Below are 20,718 nucleotides of genomic sequence, written 5' to 3'. Positions count from 1 at the left end.
GTGGGAGCGAGGGAGAGGGAGAGGGAGTGGGAGCGAGGGAGAGGGGGAGAGAGGGAGGGAGGGAGAAAGCTCCTCCGATTACTTACTGTTGCTGATTGTATTATTGGGAAGACAGAAGAGCAGTGGAGCAATGGCTAGAAGGATGAGCACATAACAAAATACTGGGCGAAGTAGTGCAGTCTTTAAGGCAATGGACTCGGTTTCTGAAGGAGTTATGCTGTATTTCGCGAGTGACATAAAAGTGATCAAGTGATATCGAGTCAGCAAAACGTAGATGGACCTGTCAGTGTCCGATATGACACACAGCATATAGAGGAACGAATTATACAACCCAAAATAATGAAGAGTACGTCCCACCCTTACATTAGAGAGGGAAAAAAAACTAGTGTAGTGACGATAGACAAACACTATCTTGAGTCGTAAGTCGTGTCTGCTTAGCTTTATTTTTTATTTTTTTTATTGGACTTCAGTTTCCCATCTGGGGCGGGCTGGCAGCAGTATAGGCGCTGCTCTCTGCTTAGTTCAGCGGTGGAGCATTTTATCGCGAAAGGCAAAAGTTACATTTGTGGGTACTGGTCCAATACTGTTCTGTCAGGAAGTTTCAAATCAAGGCACTCTCCAGTGCAGAGTGGATATTCATTTTGTAAACAATCCGTTTGGATGTGCCTAAGACAATTCTCCTAAGTTTTTTTGATCCAGGAGTAACAGTTCTACAAGGTGTGAAGGACATTTTACGTGAACTTTGGAAACTAGTAACGAGGTGCTCGTAGAAGTAAATCTGTGAAGACGGTTAGTGAGACTTGTCTGAACAGCAAACATTCTATCGCAATTAAATATCCAAACACAAATTGATCATAAATTTGGAGAAATGGCAAGGGGAAGAGCTATTCACCCAGGAATCATCACTCAAACTTACACAAGTTTTGCTAAGAAACAAAAAAGTAATCCGTACCCCTCAGCTATGTCGGAAGTGTGTAATATTAAAGCGAATATAGCACATATAAATACCTTCGCAAGAAAACGATTACTCCTTGAAGACCGTTTAAAGAAACTCTGTCATTACGAGAACTATAAATACGATAAACGTCGATCAAGTTTTCTGGCAAGATAGGAAATATTTCCCGGACGCTGTTGCTCATTTGACATTATTTCTAGCCATTTAGGTGCAGCGACTTACAAGAATTTATTGACTACCTCTTAAAGTATACATTAGTGTCTCAAAACTCAATCAGAAGTGTTATATGTGGAAAATCAGTGCACACTAATCTGCGTGTAATCTCGAGAAAATGATGAATAACTCGTACTGAAACCATTTACATCATCACTTGATGGAAAAAGGCAGTTGAGGAAATTCTCTTGTGATATGACAGAGGGAACAGACTAGACTCAATGCAGATTGTGTTGAGACTGCCGCGTGGGATTAGTCGAGCTGTGTGGCGCTGCAGTCATGGATTGTGCGGCTGGTCCCAGCGGAGGTTCGAGGCCTCCCTCGGGCATGGGTGTGTGTGTTTGTCCTTAGGATAATTTAGGTTAAGTAGTGTGTAAGCTTACGGACTGATGACCTTAGCAGTTAAGTCCCATAAGATTTCACATACATTTTTTTGTGTTGAGACTGCATAAGAAAGACAATAAAGATAAAAATATTATTTTGTGTAACATGAACTTTTTATCTCCCAACTTTTTTATGAAGTCGAAGAAAATAATGTGTGTGTGATATTTCATGTCTAAATTTCATATACCGGGTGATCAAAAAGTCAGTATAAATTTGAAAACTTAATAAACCACGGAATAATGTGGATAGAGAGGTAAAAATTGACACACATGCTTAGAATGACATGGGGTTTTGTAAGAACCAAAAGAAAAAAACAAAGTTCACAAAATGTCCGACAGATGACGCTGGAAAGCAAAACGTCAGTAATTGTTACCGTGATGGGTGAGAGGTACGCTGATATGTTACAGAATCGCATCATGCCCAGCCCGGCTGATAAACACCTGCTGGAACGTACGATGTTTATGCAGGGTGGCGCTCCACCCCATATTACTAGACGCGTGAAAGATCTCTTGCGCGCGTCGTTTGGTAATGATCGTGTGCTCAGCCGCCACTTTCGTCATGCTTGGCCTCCCAGGTCCCCAACCTCAGTCCGTGCGATTATTGGCTTTGGGGTTACCTGAAGTCGCAAGTGTGTCGTGATCGACCGACATCTCTAGGGATGCTGAAAGACAACATTCGACGCCAATGCCTCACCATAACTCCAGACATGCTTTAAAGTGCTGTTCACAACATTATTCCTCGGCTATTGTTGAGGAATGATGGGGGACATATTGAGCATTTCCTGTAAAGAACATCATCTTTGCTTAGTCTTACTTTGTTATGCTAATTATTGCTATTCTGATCAGATCTACATCTACATCTACATCTACATCCATACTCCGCAAGCCACCTGACGGTGTGTGGCGGAGGGTACCTTCAGTACCTCTATCGGTTCTCCCTTCTATTCCAGTCTCGTATTGTTCGTGGAAAGAAGGATTGTCGGTATGCCTCTGTGTGGGCTCTAATCTCTCTGATTTTATCCTCATGGTCTCTTCGCGAGATATACGTAGGAGGGAGCAATATACTGCTTGACTCTTCGGTGAAGGTATGTTCTCGAAACTTTGACAAAAGCCCGTACCGAGCTACTGAGCGTCTCTCCTGCAGAGTCTTCCACTGGAGTTTATCTATCATCTCCGTAACGCTTTCGCGATTACTAAATGATCCTGTAACGAAGCGCGCTGCTCTCCGTTGGATCTTCTCTATGTCTTGTATCAACCCTATCTGGTACGGATCCCACACTGCTGAGCAGTATTCAAGCAGTGGGCGAACAAGCTTACTGTAACCTACTTCCTTTGTTTTCGGATTGCATTTCCTTAGGATTCTTCCAATGAATCTCAGTCTGGCATCTGCTTTACCGACAATCAACATTATATGATCATTCCATTTTAAATCACTCCTAATGCGTACTCCCAGATAATTTATGGTATTAACTGCTTCCAGTTGCTGACCTGCTATTTTGTAGCTAAATGATAAAGGATCTACCTTTCTGTGTATTCGCAGCACATTACACTTTTCTACATTGAGATTCAGTTGCCATTCCCTGCACCATGCGTCAATTCGCTGCAGATCCTCCTGCATTTCAGTACAATTTTCCATTGTTACAACCTCTCGATACACCACAGCATCATCTGCAAAAAGCCTCAGTGAACTTCCGATGTCATCCACCAGGTCATTTATGTATATTGTGAATAGCAACGGTCCTATGACACTCCCCTGCGGCACACCTGAAATTACTCTTACTTCGGAAGACTTCTCTCCATTGAGAATAACATGCTGCGTCCTGTTATCTAGGAACTCCTCAATCCAATCACACAATTGGTCTGATAGTCCATATGCTCTTACTTTGTTCAATAAACGACTGTGGGGAACTGTATCGAACGCCTTGCGGAAGTCAAGAAACACGGCATCTACCTGTGAACCCGTGTTTATGGCCCTCTGAGTCTCGTGGATGAAGCGCCATCTGTCGGACATTTTTTGAACGTTTGTATTTTTTGGTTCTAATAAAACCCCATGTGATTCCGAGCATGTGTGTCAATTTGTACCTCTCTATCTACATTATTCCGTGATTTATTCAGTTTTCTAATTTATACTGGCTTTTTATCACCCGGTATATAAAGTTTAGTTAAAGAAATGACACGTCATTTTTACCTATAACAAATTTGAACTAACCACTCATACAGTCCACAGAAAAATCACAAGTTTCTTCTGGTGACCATCTATGGCAGCAGCTATAACCAAGTTGCAGTAGTTCGCAAGAAAAAGACGTTTTTGATACAGCACTTCAATTTTACTTATATATGTATGCACGTTTTACGTTTATGACTAAGCATCCGGCGCCGGCCCTATATCAAATTCGCCGGCGGGTTAATGACGAAGGCCGGAGTGCCGGCCAACCTGGATGTGGTTTTTAGGCTGTTTCTCACAGCCCACCAGGTGAATACCGGACTGGTACCCACGTTCCGTCTCAGTTCCACGATTTGAAAACATTTAGGAAACGTTCACGTACTTTCGGATGGGATAAGAATAGAGGCAGAGGGCTGAAGTACAAATACTCTGTCCTGGGGATAACAGGGTGTCGACAGCAAGGGCTTTCGGCCACTCCTTCAGTTAACGTTGCCCAATACGTTATTGACCGGGTAGATGCCAGACAAAGGCATAAGAAAAATAAGAAGAACCAGGAATTTTCATTGCGTGTCAGTAAACATCTAAATAATTACTTGAAGATCGTGCAGTTTCCTGTCAGCAAAAAACTGGCTGAAAATCACACACACTTTTTCGTGTAGGCCCACTATCAGTTTCTTCTCCTGTGGTGGCAAGATGTCGAAATACATTTCACGTAATCTACGCGTTCCATTCTAAGTTTCAGCCTCTTTCTAATTCGTTTGTACAGTCACGTATGACATTCGCACAATAGTAGCCTACTTTGTACTTATGCAGCCAAATCCTCTGTGTCGAAAACAGCCATGTTTTTTTTTCCATTGTTTGACACGAACAGAAAACCTTTACTATTCTGTACACTAATGTAAGCAATGGGCAGTAGGCAGAAACAGCAAAGCTGCTGACTTGGCACTGTGCACCAAAACTGACGCAATAGTGGCCTTACTGCTGTGGATTATACAACATTTATTTTGGCACGTTGATACTACAAGTGAAGATACTGATAGTGACTCTACCCGAAAAAATCGACTTTTAACAGCTTTTGCACGTGGAGAAAATTGGATGATCCTCAAATAATGAATTAGATGCGATAATGATTGAAGCAGAAGAAATGTATCAAAATTTGTGCTGCGGCCGGGACTCGAACCCGGGTCTTCTTGCTTGCTAGGCAGGAATGCTAACCATTACACGACCACAGTCCCATGTTAACACTGATGCACAAACTACCCAAGTTGAGTGCCCTCCCAAACACAAGCAGAAGATATGAATTGAAGATAGTGTTCGGGAGGGCACCGAACTTGGGTAGTTTGTGCAGCTATGTTAACCATCGTGCTGTGGTGGTGTAATGGTGCGTGTTCGATCAGAGGCCCGATTGTCCTCTAATTAAAAAAAAGACTGAGTGAAGGAATCAACGATCGACTTGAAAAGATGTCATGTGACGTCCGCCCAACCAAACGAAACGAACAATAAATTTTAAAAAGAAAAGAAAAGAGAATGGTTAGCATTTCTGCCTAGCAAGCAAGAAGACCTGGGTTCAAATCCCGGCTGCAGCACATATTTTGATCCGTTTCTTCGGCATCAGTCATTATCGCAGATAAAGAAGAGACTTAAATGTGTCAGGGAAGAATACAAGATCTAATGAATTAGATGTTTTACTGACGCCTACTGAGGATGTTTTGTTAAACAGATGAAACTTTTCTGAGTGTATAATTGAGATTCATCTGCAGCATGAAAATTGGCGTTTCCTTGCTATCTAATATAATTCAGATATTACATTTTTCATTCCTTGCAGTGGACCAAAATTTTAATCTTACGGTAACATACAACATTCTATGGTAATTTTTGGAATTGTACAAAGTTATTCACTAATATTTCCGGGGTTTCAGAAGAGAATTGCGTGAAAACTGCAGGGAATACAGCTAATAGATACGTAACGGTGGACAGGGCATCACTCAGGTTACAGTTGCTGAAGATGGACATCGTTCGCGCCTTGGCGACCGTCAGTATGTGCGTGCAATTTATTAAAGTCGCTGCTGCTCCGGCGACGACAGTAGCACACTTTGGAAATCTCTTCATTTTTTGGTTTGCCAATGTTCAGGGGCAAACTAAGTCAATGCGACTACAAGGAGCGAGTGACTCGTCTATTAGAGATCAGAAATGAGTTTTGGATACTCTTTTGAAACTCGCGGGCGAGTTCTGTGACGTCATCTCTGAATTCGCCGTCTCCGTGTGCCCGCAGACCCGACTCTTGAGTCCCAGTCGCAGCCGCCTCCTCACCTGAGTCTGCTGTCGGGTTCAAGTGGACTCGATTCGCTCAGAAAAGAGAACGAGCTGGCGAGTTCACAAGTGTAACCGTGGATTCGCGGCATTCCCACTACATACGCATCTGTTTTGAAAGAAATTTCCGCAATTTAATCAAACATTACTATTCATTTATTTAAAACATAATTTCTGCTTCATAGCGTTTCTCAAATGCAAGTTGAAATGTCGCGAAATGTCCGACTTACCGTAGTGACAGTACCACGTTGTATACCAATATAACTACTGATCGGTTAGAAGAGCGGCTGGTCTCGGCGGAGGTTCGAGTCCTCCCTGGGGCATGGGTATGTATGTTTGTCCTTAGGATAATTTAGCTTAAGTAGTGTCTAACCTTAGGGACTGATGACCTTAGCAGTTAAGTCCCATAAGATTTCACACACATTTGAACTACTGTAAATTTATTTTAATATTTAATACCTATTCAGGTAACGTTTAGCAATTAAACTGACACATACACATTTTCGAGGTGATACCGAGTCTGTAACGACGGTGTCAGATAACATGATATAGGGTGACGTACAATCTCTAAATATTGATTAACTATTAAAATAAATTACAGAAATGAATGATAAGCTACGCTACTCGATGTTGGCCCTTAAACGTAGGTTGCCGTTACCAACTAATTCAGAAACAGCACGCTTTTTTGTCGCATGGATATAACAGTGACGTTGCAGGGCGGCCAGTTTTCGTTTGACATAGCACATACGTTTTCTCTCGACGGAGGTGGAATAAACAGGAATACAATCATTTTGTTTGCACTGGAGGAAAATTGTATGCTTTTCGTATGAAGCGCGGACTGTAGCATGAAACTTATTCCAGATATCACCCCTCCTCTATTGGAACATATTTGCAGTTGTGTTCTTCCCATCAATTAAGCCGTCCGGAGTGGCCGAGCGGCTCTAGGCGCTACAGTCTGGAACCGCGCGACCGCTACGGTCGCAAGTTCGAATCCTGCCTCGGGCATGGATGTGTGTGATGTCCTAAGGTTAGTTAGTTTTAAGTAGTTCTAAGTTCTAGGTGACTGATGACCTCAGAAGTTAAGTCCCACAGTGCTCAGAGCCATTTGAACCATCAATTAATTTTCGCCTTATACCCTCCACAGTCTCACAAAAAAGGCTTCATTAAAGGCCATCTGATCCCGACAATCGGTCATTTCGCATTGTCAGTGTTACTTCACCGCAGCAAGATCTTGTTCTCATATTCCCTACTAATAATCAGTAACGACTGTCCTCACACCTCAGTATGTTTTGGTAGGAGAGAAAGAGTCTGTAAGTATGGAGCGACAGCAGCGTCACAATTCTCAGACTCGTCATACTCGCGGAACTACAGCGAGAACGAAGGAAGCCCGTTAGCACTCATGTAACAGAGGGGCCTTCATTTGTGGAGTATGCAACCCGAACATAGACCCGCACTCCCCGTGTTTCTGATCTGCATCTTTCACATGTTCTGAAATGGCTGTCCCTTGCTGGTGGGTTCTATAACTACGTCAAGGCGCGTATCACGAACAGAATTCTGAAGAGATGCTCTGTCCACCGACATGTATTATTTGTCTGTGTGCACTGTAATTTTTGCGGATTAGGTCTTCTGAAACCTTGGAGATACTTGGGAATAACTTGTTTATAGTTTGAACTGCACTGGCATAGTGGCTGTGGTCGATAATAAGACTTTGGCTGTGTGGTGTGCGTACTGTAAGCCTTCGGTACACACACCATCAGATTATTTGACTTGTCGCTCTAACGAAGTAGGCGAGTGTCAGCAATATGTCTGGTGGTCTTATTGTGGCGTGTTTATCTTCTACCGTGGTCAGACGATAGAAATGCCACTTGCACGCTTAGAGTAGCAGATTGACGGTGACCAACTTTAAACAGAACTTGATTAATTTTCACACACATTTATTAAAATAATAACAAGCATAAAAATTACTTAACTTGGTTCTGGATGCTATTTACAATTGACAATCCGAAGTTTCTTTGGTATTGGTACGTTAATCTTATTCTCACATATATCTCTGATACTTGACAAAAGTGTCTATACATTTATCTTCATGGCTATGTACAGGAATATGGTAATCTTATTAGGCGCAGACTGAAACTTGACTATAGACTGGTACAGACAAATGCAGACTGGTAGAGACTGATGCAGACTGGTGCAGACAAATGCAGACTGACTAATCGGAGGTCTGTACACCCGTTTATAATACCTCGCGCGTTCATGTATCACTGCGCGAGTGTGATCCGCGAGGAGAAAAGATTCTACGTAAGCAGCAATCTCATTGGCTGCGTTACATACACTCCTGGAAATTGAAATAAGAACACCGTGAATTCATTGTCCCAGGAAGGGGAAACTTTATTGACACATTCCTGGGGTCAGATACATCACATGATCACACTGACAGAACCACAGGCACATAGACACAGGCAACAGAGCATGCACAATGTCGGCACTAGTACAGTGTATATCCACCTTTCGCAGCAATGCAGGCTGCTATTCTCCCATGGAGACGATCGTAGAGATGCTGGATGTAGTCCTGTGGAACGGCTTGCCATGCCATTTCCACCTGGCGCCTCAGTTGGACCAGCGTTCGTGCTGGACGTGCAGACAGCGTGAGACGACGCTTCATCCAGTCCCAAACATGCTCAATGGGGGACAGATCCGGAGATCTTGCTGGCCAGGGTAGTTGACTTACACCTTCTAGAGCACGTTGGGTGGCACGGGATACATGCGGACGTGCATTGTCCTGTTGGAACAGCAAGTTCCCTTGCCGGTCTAGGAATGGTAGAACGATGGGTTCGATGATGGTTTGGATGTATCGTGCACTATCCAGTGTCCCCTCGACGATCACCAGTGGTGTACGGCCAGTATAGGAGATCGCTCCCCACACCATGATGCCGGGTGTTGGCCCTGTGTGCCTCGGTCGTATGCAGTCCTGATTGTGGCGCTCACCTGCACGGCGCCAAACACGCATACGACCATCATTGGCACCAAGGCAGAAGCGACTCTCATCGCTGAAGACGACACATCTCCATTCGTCCCTCCATTCACGCCTGTCGCGACACCACTGGAGGCGGGCTGCACGATGTTGGAGCGTGAGCGGAAGACGGCCTAACGGTGTGCGGGACCGTAGCCCAGCTTCATGGAGACGGTTGCGAATGGTCCTCGCCGATACCCCAGGAGCAACAGTGTCCATAATTTGCTGGGAAGTGGCGGTGCGGTCCCCTACGGCACTGCGTAGGATCCTACGGTCTTGGCGTGCATCCGTGCGTCGCTGCGGTCCGGTCCCAGGTCGACGGGCACGTGCACCTTCCGCCGACCACTGGCGACAACATCGATGTACTGTGGAGACCTCACGCCCCACGTGTTGAGCAATTCGGCAGTACGTCCACCCGGCCTCCCGCATGCCCACTATACGCCCTCGCTCAAAGTCCGTCAACTGCACATACGGTTCACGTCCACGCTGTCGCGGCATGCTACCAGTGTTAAAGACTGCGATGGAGCTCCGTATGCCACGGCAAACTGGCTGACACTGACGGCGGCGGTGCACAAATGCTGCGCAGCTAGCGCCATTCGACGGCCAACACCGCGGTTCCTGGTGTGTCCGCTGTGCCGTGCGTGTGATCATTGCTTGTACAGCCCTCTCGCAGTGTCCGGAGCAAGTATGGTGGGTCTGACACACCGGTGTCAATGTGTTCTTTTTTCCATTTTCAGGAGTGTATTAATACGCGGATCGGCGGAAGCAGAATTTGGTTCGTCTCTATGGCCGCGCCATCTAATAGTGCGGAGACGGACGAGCGCTGCGCCTGCGCTGTTGTGCTTAGCGGGGCGCGCTCTAGTGGGAAAGTTGTGTACGCGCTGAGTAAGAGGAACTATGTACACAACAGGCTGATAATGCAAAACACAGGGCTTGGCCAGCTGCAGGGCAAGCTGCGGTACTCACTGGCTAGCTGGCCGTTGCGACCGGGAGAGCCACGAGCCAGCGAGCTGTCGTCTTTGGCCACGCGGCGATCGGGCGGGCTGGCCACTGCAACACACAACACACCACAACCACGTTAGCCAACAATTCTTCTGCACAACCCATCCATCAAATCTGGGTTACGTACATTAAGCACAAAAATGTCAAACTGACGAAGCAGTCAACGTAAAAGTACAAAAATTATGTTGTTGTTGTCGTTGTTGTTGTTGTTGTGTTCTTCAGTCCTGAGACTGGTATGATGCAGCTCTCCATGCTACTCTATCCTGTGCAAGCTTCTTCATCTCCCAGTACCTATTGCAACCTACATCCTTCTGAACCTGTTTAGTGTATTCATCTCTTGGTCTCCCTCTACGATTTTTACCCTCCACGCTTCCCTCAAATACTAAATTGGTGATCCCTTGATGTCTCAGAACTTGTCCTACCAACCGATCCCTTCTTCTTGTCAAGTTGTGGCACAAACTTCTCTTCTCCCCAATCCTATTCAATACATCCTCATTAGTTATATGATCTACCCATCTAATCTTCAGCATTCTTCTGTAGCACCACATTTCGAAAGCTTCTATTCTCTTCTTGTCCAAACTAGTTATTGTGCATGTTTCACTTCTATACATGGCTACGCTCCATACAAATACTTTCAGAAACGACTTCCCGACACTTAAATCTATACTTGATGTTAACAAATTCCTCTTCTTCAGAAACGCTTTCCTTGCCATTGCCAGTCTACATTTTATAGACGGCCGCGGTGGTCTAGCGGTTCTAGGCGCTCAGTCCGGAACCGCGCGACTGCTACGGTCGCAGGTTCGAATCCTGCCTTGGGCATGGATGTGTGTGATGTCCTTAGGTTGGTTAGGTTTAAGTAGTTCTAAGTTCTAGGGGACTGATGACCACAGATGTTAAGTCCCATAGTGCTCAGAGCCATTACATTTTATATCCTCTCTACTTCGACAAAAATGGCTCTGAGCACTATGGGACTTAACGTCTATGGTCATCAGTCCCCTAGAACTTAGAACTACAAAAACCTAACTAACCTAAGGACGTCACACACATCCATACCCGAGGCAGGATTCGAACCTGCGACCGTAGCGGTCACGCGGTTCCAGACTGAAGCGCCTAGAACCACTCGGCCACCTCAGCCAGCTACTTCGACCATCATCAGTTTTTTTTGCTTCCCAAATAGCAAAACTCCTTTACTACTTTAAGTGTCTCATTTCCTAATCTAATTCCCTCAGCATCACCCGACTTAATTCGACTACATTCCATTATCCTCGTTTTGTTTTTGTTGATGTTCATCTTATACCCTCCTTTCATGACACTGTCAATTCCGTTCAACTGCTCTTACAAATCCTTTGCTGTCTCTGACAGAAATACAATGTCATCGGCGAACCTAAAAGTTTTTATTACTTCTCCATGGATTTTAATACCTGCTCCGAATTTTTCTTTTGTTTCCTTCACTGCTTGCTCTATATAAAGATTGAATAACATCAGGGAGAGACTACAACCCTGTCGCACTCCCTTCCCAACCACTGCTTCCCTTTCATGCCCTTGACTCTTATAACTGCCATCTGGTTTCTGTAGAAATTGTAAATAGCCTTTTGCTCCCTGTATTTTACCCCTGCCACCTTCAGAATTTGAAAGACAGTATTCCAGTCAACAGTGTCAAAAGCTTTCTCTAAGTCTACAAATTCTAGAAACGTAGGTTTGCCTTTCCTTAATCTACCTTCTAAGATACGATACGATAAGATTATGCTAGATATGAATAATGGTGACGAAAATAAACACTGAGTGATTCAGATTGATATAAATGCATAATCACCAAACATAAGGTCGTAAGCGACACACATCTTGTAACCTCAGAGCCTTCTTCGTTAATTGGTGCAGTAGTAGTCTACTCGAAAGGTTGCGGGACACAGTCCTACGTTACGTTAGTTGTATTCCACGGATCACACTGAGGGGTCTCTGAAATGTGAATGAAGCCAAGAAGTCCTTTTATTTAAAAAAATATAGAGTACTTGACTTACATAATGTTTCTATTATATTATTAAGTACGAAATAACATAAAATATCAATTCCTGTAAAGATACAAATAGAAATTCTGTTTTAAACTCCTCATTGTGATTTTGCAAGTTGTAACACACATTTGTATCTATATATCTAACTCCTATCGATACTAATATTAAGCAAAAAGTCGAAAATCTACAACCAATCGCCTTGTTTTCATCAGGCGAGGAAAAAACCGGCAGGATTCCTTGTTGAAATTCGTCTTGGTCCTACAGTATGTCGCAAGAAGATGCGTGACCGTTACAGTGGCCTTCGCACGACTGCTTCACACGTTCACCCTAACCATTCCTATAACACGGTTTTGTGTGTCTGCTGGCAACGCCTCAGTATTGGCCGGCCAGTGTGGCCGAGCGGATCTAGGCGCTTCAGTCTGGAACTGCGCGACCGCTACGGTTGCAGGTTCGAATCCTGCCTCGGGCATTGATGTGTGTGATGTCCTTAGGTTAGTTAGGTTTAAGTAGTTCTATGTTCTAGGGGACTGATGACCTCAGTGCTCAGAGCCATTTGAACCATTTGAACCTCAGTACTGCCGTAATTCCATAAATTCCTGGGCGATGAAGCCCATGCTATCGTGTGCCCAAAAGAACCCTCTACTACTACTACTACAGAAACTGCTACTGTTCTCACTGACGTGGTTTCCGTACCACTAACAACCTTTTGTGCTTCGCAGTCGAATGCTGGTAACAGCACTGCCAACTGACATGTCTCGTCTTTCGCCATAAGAAGTTTAGTAATATTTTAATGTAAAGGTAAACTCAGTTCACGGGCTCTGGCGGGCCCATAGGTTCCGACCGACCGCCGTGTCATCCTCTGCCAGTGACGTCATTTGATGTAGTATGGAGGGGCACTGGGTCAGCACACCGCTCTGTTTTCGTGACCTGGAGCCGCTACAACTCCTCAAGAAAGTAGCTCTTCAGCTGGTATCACGAGGCTGAGTGCACCTTGTTCCAGTCCTCCCACCTGGGAGTACCAGGAATCGACAAAAGGTCTTCTAAAACGCAGTCATCCGCGCTGGCCACTCATCCACAGAGGCGTACAACACCATAGTAATGCTTTGCACATAGTTACTTTTAGAAAATACACTCCTGGAAATTGAAATAAGAACACCGTGAATTCTTTGTCCCAGGAAGGGGAAACTTTATTGACACATTCCTGGGGTCAGATACATCACATGATCACACTGACAGAACCACAGGCACATAGACACAGGCAACAGAGCATGCACAATGTCGGCACTAGTACAATGTATATCCACCTTTCGCAGCAATGCAGGCTGCTATTCTCCCATGGAGACGATCGTAGAGATGCTGGATGTAGTCCTGTGGAACGGCTTGCCATGCCATTTCCACCTGGCGCCTCAGTTGGACCAGCGTTCGTGCTGGACGTGCAGACCGCGTGAGACGACGCTTCATCCAGTCCCAAACATGCTCAATGGGGGACAGATCCGGAGATCTTGCTGGCCAGGGTAGTTGACTTACACCTTCTAGAGCACGTTGGGTGGCACGTGATACATCCGGACGTGCATTGTCCTGTTGGAACAGCAAGTTCCCTTGCCGGTCTAGGAATGGTAGAACGATGGGTTCGATGACGGTTTGGATGTACCGTGCACTATTCAGTGTCCCCTCGACGATCACCAGTGGCGTACGGCCAGTGTAGGAGATCGCTCCCGACACCATGATGCCGGGTGTTGGCCCTGTGTGCCTCGGTCGTATGCAGTCCTGATTGTGGCACTCACCTGCACGGCGCCAAACATGCATACGACCATCATTGGCACCAAGGCAGAAGCGACTCTCATCGCTGAAGACGACACGTCTCCATTCGTCCCTCCATTCACGCCTGTCGCGACACCACTGGAGGCGGGCTGCACGATGTTGGGGCGTGAGCGGAAGACGGCCTAACGGTGTGCGGGACCGTAGCCCAGCTTCATGGAGACGGTTGCGAATGGTCCTCGCCGATACCCCAGGAGCAACAGTGTCCCTAATTTGCTGGGAAGTGGCGGTGCGGTCCCCTACGGCACTGCGTAGGATCCTACGGTCTTGGCGTGCATCCGTGCGTCGCTGCGGTCCGGTCCCAGGTCGACGGGCACGTGCACCTTCCGCCGACCACTGGCGACAACATCGATGTACTGTGGAGACCTCACGCCCCACGTGTTGAGCAATTCGGCGGTACGTCCACCCGGCCTCCGGCATGCCCACTATACGCCCTCGCTCAAAGTCCGTCAACTGCACATACGGTTCACGTCCACGCTGTCGCGGCATGCTACCAGTGTTAAAGACTGCGATGGAGCTCCGTATGCCACGGCAAACTGGCTGACACTGACGGCGGCGGTGCACAAATGCTGCGCAGCTAGCGCCATTCGACGGCCAACACCGCGGTTCCTGGTGTGTCCGCTGTGCCGTGCGTGTGATCATTGCTTGTACAGCCCTCTCGCAGTGTCCGGAGCAAGTATGGTGGGTCTGACACACCGGTGTCAATGTGTTCTTTTTTCCATTTCCAGGAGTGTAGAAATGTTGGTAATGACAAAGGACATTAACAAGTTTATGTATTGTGGAACAGCTATCAAAATATCAAGTTTTTTGAAGAGTTTTCTGCAGATTGATCTAGAACTGACATTGCACGTAATTCTTACAATGTTCTTGTTTAATCTCAAAATACGAACCATTTAAGCCAGGAGCAGCCAAGATTTCGGCACTCAGTCTCGCTTCATGTTTCCCCCACCGACACGCCACGCTGTGTAAGCGCGAGGGGTTCGGGATAAGGGGAAACAGCGAAGGCACTGCATTTAAATGGCAGTGCAGTCACACCGCACACTACTTGGTTTTATATTTCACATTTCTCAACAACATCGGATGGCAAAGAAAACAAATTTGCAATTGTATTGTATGTTAATTGGGGGCCTAGAAACGACAGAGGGGCTCCGTCTCCGCCGCAGCCGCAGTGGTCCACAATCCCACGACGACTACCGCAGTCAACTTCACCCCTCTGCCGCAGCCGCCTCCCCACACCGAACCCAGGGTTATTGTGCGGTTCCACCCCCGGTGGACAACCCCCCCCCCCCTCTCCACCAGGGAACGTCTCACACCAGAGGAGTGTAACCCCTATGTTTGCGTGCACATGCATTGGCGTGCTTTTAAATCAAACAACAAACAGTCTCGAAAACAGATGTCAGACTGGCAGTGTCAAACTATCCTTGTAATTCTTTCAAGGCCCCAATAAATTCTTCAAATTTCCCTTTTCTTTAATGGCTTGGGGAATCGGACTGTGTTTGTGAGAATGTGTCTCTTCTAAAACGCAATTTTGAAACATTTGTTTCTCGTCTTGCAGTGTCTAACTGTGGGCGGTTTGCAGTCAAATCGACTTAAAATGCGGGGTATGTAATGCATTCCGAATGTTCTAATTTTCGTTCCTGAATACCTTTTCCCTTCATAAATTAAAAACATGCGAGTTTTAAATCGCAGCATCGTTCCAGGTATGCCTCTCGGCTTAACCAAAGTATTTTGGAGCAAATTATGGAATTTCTATATTCTTCGTTCAATTCCACCCGGAAACTGTTTCATTGACTGTGGAATAATTCCTCAGACTTTAGGAATTTGACTACTCTTCCACTAATTTCTTCAGGAGCTGCATGCCTGCAAATTTAGTGCAAAGTACTTCTTGATACACAGGACAGTGAAGCCTGTCTACCGCTTTTGTAATTTGTTGATTTATAATTGTCAACTAAACCTTTAAATTCCTTTAACATCACTTCATAGTAAATTCACAATACCCGTCACAGTAAACAGCGCTGAGACCACGACTCTGTCGAACTGAAGAGAGTTGTGCCAACCGAAAAATGTCACACCGCAATACTTAATTAAATGTCGCTCTGTAACGGGTGTGTACGGGGAAAGAGCCAGCAAAGTACAGACAAGCCGAGCCGTGGTATGCACGCGGCCGCCACACTCGGCCCGCGTGAGATCTGGCACGCCGTGGCCGGCCCTGATTTAAGCTGAATTTCGACAAAAAATGATTCCATAACTCCTTAGTGAATAGAAATAAACAGAGTCTTACCGACAAATTGCAGTCTGCCTATCATATCTGACCAAACAGTGCTGCTTAAAATGGATTTCGAGCTATACCGTGAAATAAACAGTTGAATGAAATGAGTTTAGTTTCAAAACATCGCAATGCTTGTATCAAATCACCGAAAAAGACACATATCCTAACAACTTTTCGCCGACCGAAAGCCATACTGGTGCACACTAAAGAAAAAAAAAACATTCAAATGTGTGTGAAATGTTATGGGACTTAACTGCTAAGGTCATCAGCCCCTAAGCTTACACACTAACTTAACCTAAATTATCCTAAGGACAAACACACACACCCATGCCCGAGGGAGGACTCGAACCTCCGCCGGGACTAGCCGCACAGTCCATGACTGTAGCGCCTTAGCCGGCCAGAGTGGCCGAGCGGTTCTAGGCGCTACAGTCTGGAGACGCGCGACCGCTACGGTCGCAGGCTCGAATCCTGCCTCGGGCATGGATGTGTGTGATGTCCTTAGGTTAGTTAGGTTTAAGTAGTTCTAGTTCTACGGGACTGATGACCTCAGAAGTTATGTCCCATTGTGCTCAGAGCCATTTGATTTTTTTTTGCAGCGCCTTAGACCGCTCGGCTAATCCCGCGTGGCTGCACACCACCAACAGTCTTTCAGGTTAAATTGATTGTGATTAATACTTACAAAAAGAGTGAACGGATTGCCTACAATTCATCTTTGCCACCGGATTATTAGTTTCTGAACACTCCTGATGCCAATGAAACCACCGAGTGTAAATACGTAAGCTAACAAGAGCAGAGAACGACCCAGGGGTTGTTTACTCGCACTGCAGCGCGGATTCCACTGCTCTGTGGGGACAGGCGACAACCGCCTCCCTCGAGACACATGCGCTTGTCTAATGACGCAGCAGTCTAAATAGTTCATGTCCAAAATACTAATTACTAGGGCTGCTTTCACCTTCGTAGCCCGCATCTCGTGGTCGTGCGGTAGCGTTCTCGCTTCCCACGCCCGGGTTCCCGGGTTCGATTCCCGGCGGGGTCAGGGATTTTCTCTGCCTCGTGATGGCTGGGTGTTGTGTGCTGTCCTTAGGTTAGTTAGATTTAAGTAGTTCTAAGTTCTAGGGGACTTATGACCACAGCAGTTGAGTCCCATAGTGCTCAGAGCCATTTGAACCATTTTTTTTCACCTTCGTAATGTATTACTTTTTGTATAATGTATCTCCCGAAACACCAGGCAGTGACGATAAGTCACTTCGTAGGGTTATATGGGGTTGGAGGCTACCTGTAGAATACCGTTCTTCGCAACAAACTGGGTAATAATATTTAAACTTCCATCACTGACGGAACCGTGGAATTGCAGTTGTATAATAAATTGAGGGTAAGAATGAGCCTGACTGAGATGAAATGATCTTCAGATTCATTTTAGTGTGATCGTTCTCGAGGATTCTAGCCTCGTCTTGTCACGTGGAATAGCCGCGCGGGTCTCTCGCCTTGCCACGGTTCGCGCGGCTCCCCCCCCCCCCCCCTCCCACGACGGAAGTCGGAGGTTTGAGCCCTCCTTCGGGTGTGGGTGCGTGTGTTGTCCTTAGCGTAAGTTAGATTGAGTAGCGTGTAAGACTAGGGACCAATGACCTCAGCAGTACGGTCCCATAGAGCTTACCACAAATTTCCAAATATCTATCCTCATCTTGAGATGAACCTGAGGGAAATTAATTTTGACTCCAAATTTATCTTACAACTTCGTTCCTGTGATTTCTTCAAAGAAGGCAAGTTTCAATATATCTAGAAAACCGGAAATAATTCGTATTAAAATAAAATAAAAGATCCTTTGAGTCCAGTATGAGTCAAATTTGTTCTTTTTCTCAATTTTTGTGGTAATAATCTGCAAAGAAACTTTAGAAGTACACAGTGAAATTAAAGATCCTTTGAATCTAGTACGGCTGGCCAGAGTGGCCGAGCGGTTCTAGGCGCTACAGTCTGGAACCGTGCGACCGCTACGGAAGCAGGATCGAATCCTGCCTCGGGCATGGATGTGTGTGATGTCCTTAGGTTAGTTAGGTTTAAATAGTTCTAGGGGACTGATGACCTCAGAAGTTAAGTCCCATAGCACTGCTCGGATACTCATTTTGCCAATTTTTTATTAGGAACGGAAAAATAAAATGAAGAGAGTTTGTGGTGTAACTTCGAAAAAATGTATTCGTGAAAACACTTTTGAAATTATGAAACAGTGGTACAAAGAAATATACGTAATGTACAAATCTATAAGTACAGTGTCTATAACGCCATTTTGTAAACTTCTCAATGGTTCTGTAGACCGCTACTGTTTTTTTCCTACAACCGTTTGGACTACTGTGTGTCAGGCATTATCTTAGGTTGTTTCCATTGTAGGAGTGTCTTAATAGTAAAGAATAAATGTATTAAAACTTCACGCATGATGCGACAGTTCTCCAAGCATTTCATTATGACGTCATACTCGCTGAACAATGAAAGGTAAGTGGTTTTCACTCGCCCGCATCTCGTGGTCGTGCGGTAGCGTTCTCGCTTCCCACGCCCGGGTTCCCGGGTTCGATTCCCGGCGGGGTCAGGGATTTTCTCTGCCTCGTGATGGCTGGGTGTTGTGTGCTGTCCTAAGGTTAGTTAGGTTTAAGTAGTTCTAAGTTCTAGGGGACTGATGACCATAGATGTTAAGTCCCATAGTGCTCAGAGCCATTTGAACCATTTGGTTTTCACTCCAACATCCACTGCTGCCTAACAGTAATGGACACGTGACAGATGGCGAACAGTTGGAACGCGGAAATATCGAGTCAAGTTGATTTTAGGATCCGGCAGCAAACTCGAAGAGACTTTCAAGACTTATTACGCCGGGAAAGCCTACGTAATCACACGTGTACCAAGTTTGGCTGACAACGGTACGGGGAGGTGGAGATGTGGAACTCACACACACACACACACACACACACACACACACACACACACAGACACGCGCGCGCGCTCATACACTCAAGCAATCAGAATCATACTCACATACTGTATATACATACATCTATATTTACCGGGTATTCAAAAAGTCAGTATAAATTTGAAAACTTAATAAAGCACGGAATAATGTAGATAGAGAGGTAAAAATTGACACACATGCATGGAATGACATGGGGTTCTATTAGAACAAAAAAAAAAAACAACAACAAAGTATTGGTAGACGAGTGAAAGACCTCTTGCGCGAGTCGTTTGGTGATGATCGTGTGCTCAGCCGCCACTTTCGTCATGCTTGGCCTCCCAGGTCCCCAACCTCACTCCTTGCGATTATTGGCTTTGGGGTTACCTGAAGTCGCAAGTGTGTCGTGATCGACCGACATCTCTAGGGATGCTGAAAGATAACATCCGACGCCAATAATTCCTAACATGCTTTACAGCGCTGTTCAGAACTTTATACCTCGACTACAGCTATTGTTCAGGAATGATGGTGGACATATTGAGTATTTCCTGTAAAGAACATCATCTTTGCTTAGTCTTACTTTGTTATGCTAATTATTGCTATTCTGATCAGATGAAGCGCCATTTGTCGGACATTTTTTGAACGTTTGTATTTTTTGGTTCTAATAAAACCCCATGTGATTCCAAGCATGTGTGTCAATTTGTACCTCTCTATCTACATTATTCCGTGATTTATTCAGTTTTCAAATTTATACTGACTTTTTGATCACCCGGTATAATAAGCATGCGTGTTATGAGAGGCCGTTCTATTTAGGAGGTGGACTACATGGGCTACATGTGGCTCTTTGACATTTTGTGGCGGCCCGGAGGTTTCGGCGGTGTGGCGGCCGTGCGCGGCGCGCCGGCCACGAGACGTGTGGCGGCCAGCCAGGCGGAGACCGCAATTTTGGCCACCGGCCGCAGCGACCGCGCGCTGCCCGCCGCCCGGAGCGAACCGAACGGAAGCCGCCATCAGCGTAATGAGACCGCACGGCCGCCGTAATTGGATTGGCCCGGGGCGCGGCTGACACCTCGCGCCGCCGCCCCCTTAGTCAATTAATGGACACACATGTCACACGCCACGCCACGCCACGCCGAACGTGTCTTCAGTCGCGCGGCCGACGCCTCGCTTGTCATCGAGCGCGTTAGTAGAGTGGCGAGGCGCACCTGTGACCCCGTACCTGGCCGAGTGATCAGCTGCTATGCTTGTCTCGTTGACGTTTGCCTCTTGGCTTAAATAGCCCATGATTATAATTAAAACGCAGTTACTCACTGAAGTCCATTGTAGGCTGTAATTATCTTATGGCCGCGAAACTTGGTAGAAAGACTAAAGCGCTAATGTGGAACCGATTTACGCTGGAATAGACTTACACTACTGGCCATTAAAATTGCAACACGACGAAGATGTGCTACAGACGCGAAATTTAACCGACAGGAAGAAGATGGTGTGGTATGCAAATGATTAGCTTTTCAGATCATTCGCACAAGGTTGGCGCAGGTGGCGACACCTACATGCTGACATGAGGAAAGTTTCCAACCGATTTCTCATACACAAACAGCAGTTGACCGTCGTTGCCTGGTGAAATGTTGTTGTGATGCCTCGTGTATGGAGGAGAAA

The 20,718-nt window shown here is 45.9% G+C and overlaps 1 protein-coding gene across 1 annotated transcript in view; it reads right to left on the bottom strand.

Moving 5' to 3' along the window:
- Positions 1–20,346, bottom strand: part of LOC126188632 (dual specificity calcium/calmodulin-dependent 3',5'-cyclic nucleotide phosphodiesterase 1-like) — a 590,211-nt gene extending 569,865 nt beyond the window's left edge. The window contains exons 1-2 of the mRNA XM_049930233.1: positions 20,268–20,346; positions 10,002–10,085 (exon numbers count right to left, since the gene is read on the bottom strand). Coding sequence (XP_049786190.1) covers positions 10,002–10,085; positions 20,268–20,346 — 163 coding nt within the window. The remainder of the gene's footprint in view (positions 1–10,001; positions 10,086–20,267) is intronic.
- Between the last annotated feature and the right edge of the window lie 372 nt (positions 20,347–20,718).

This window comes from Schistocerca cancellata, chromosome 5 (assembly GCF_023864275.1).
Source record: "Schistocerca cancellata isolate TAMUIC-IGC-003103 chromosome 5, iqSchCanc2.1, whole genome shotgun sequence".
Lineage (NCBI taxonomy): Eukaryota > Metazoa > Arthropoda > Insecta > Orthoptera > Acrididae > Schistocerca > Schistocerca cancellata.
The sequence above is the reverse complement of the archived record's forward strand: the minus strand, read 5'-3'. Positions and strand labels throughout refer to the sequence as shown.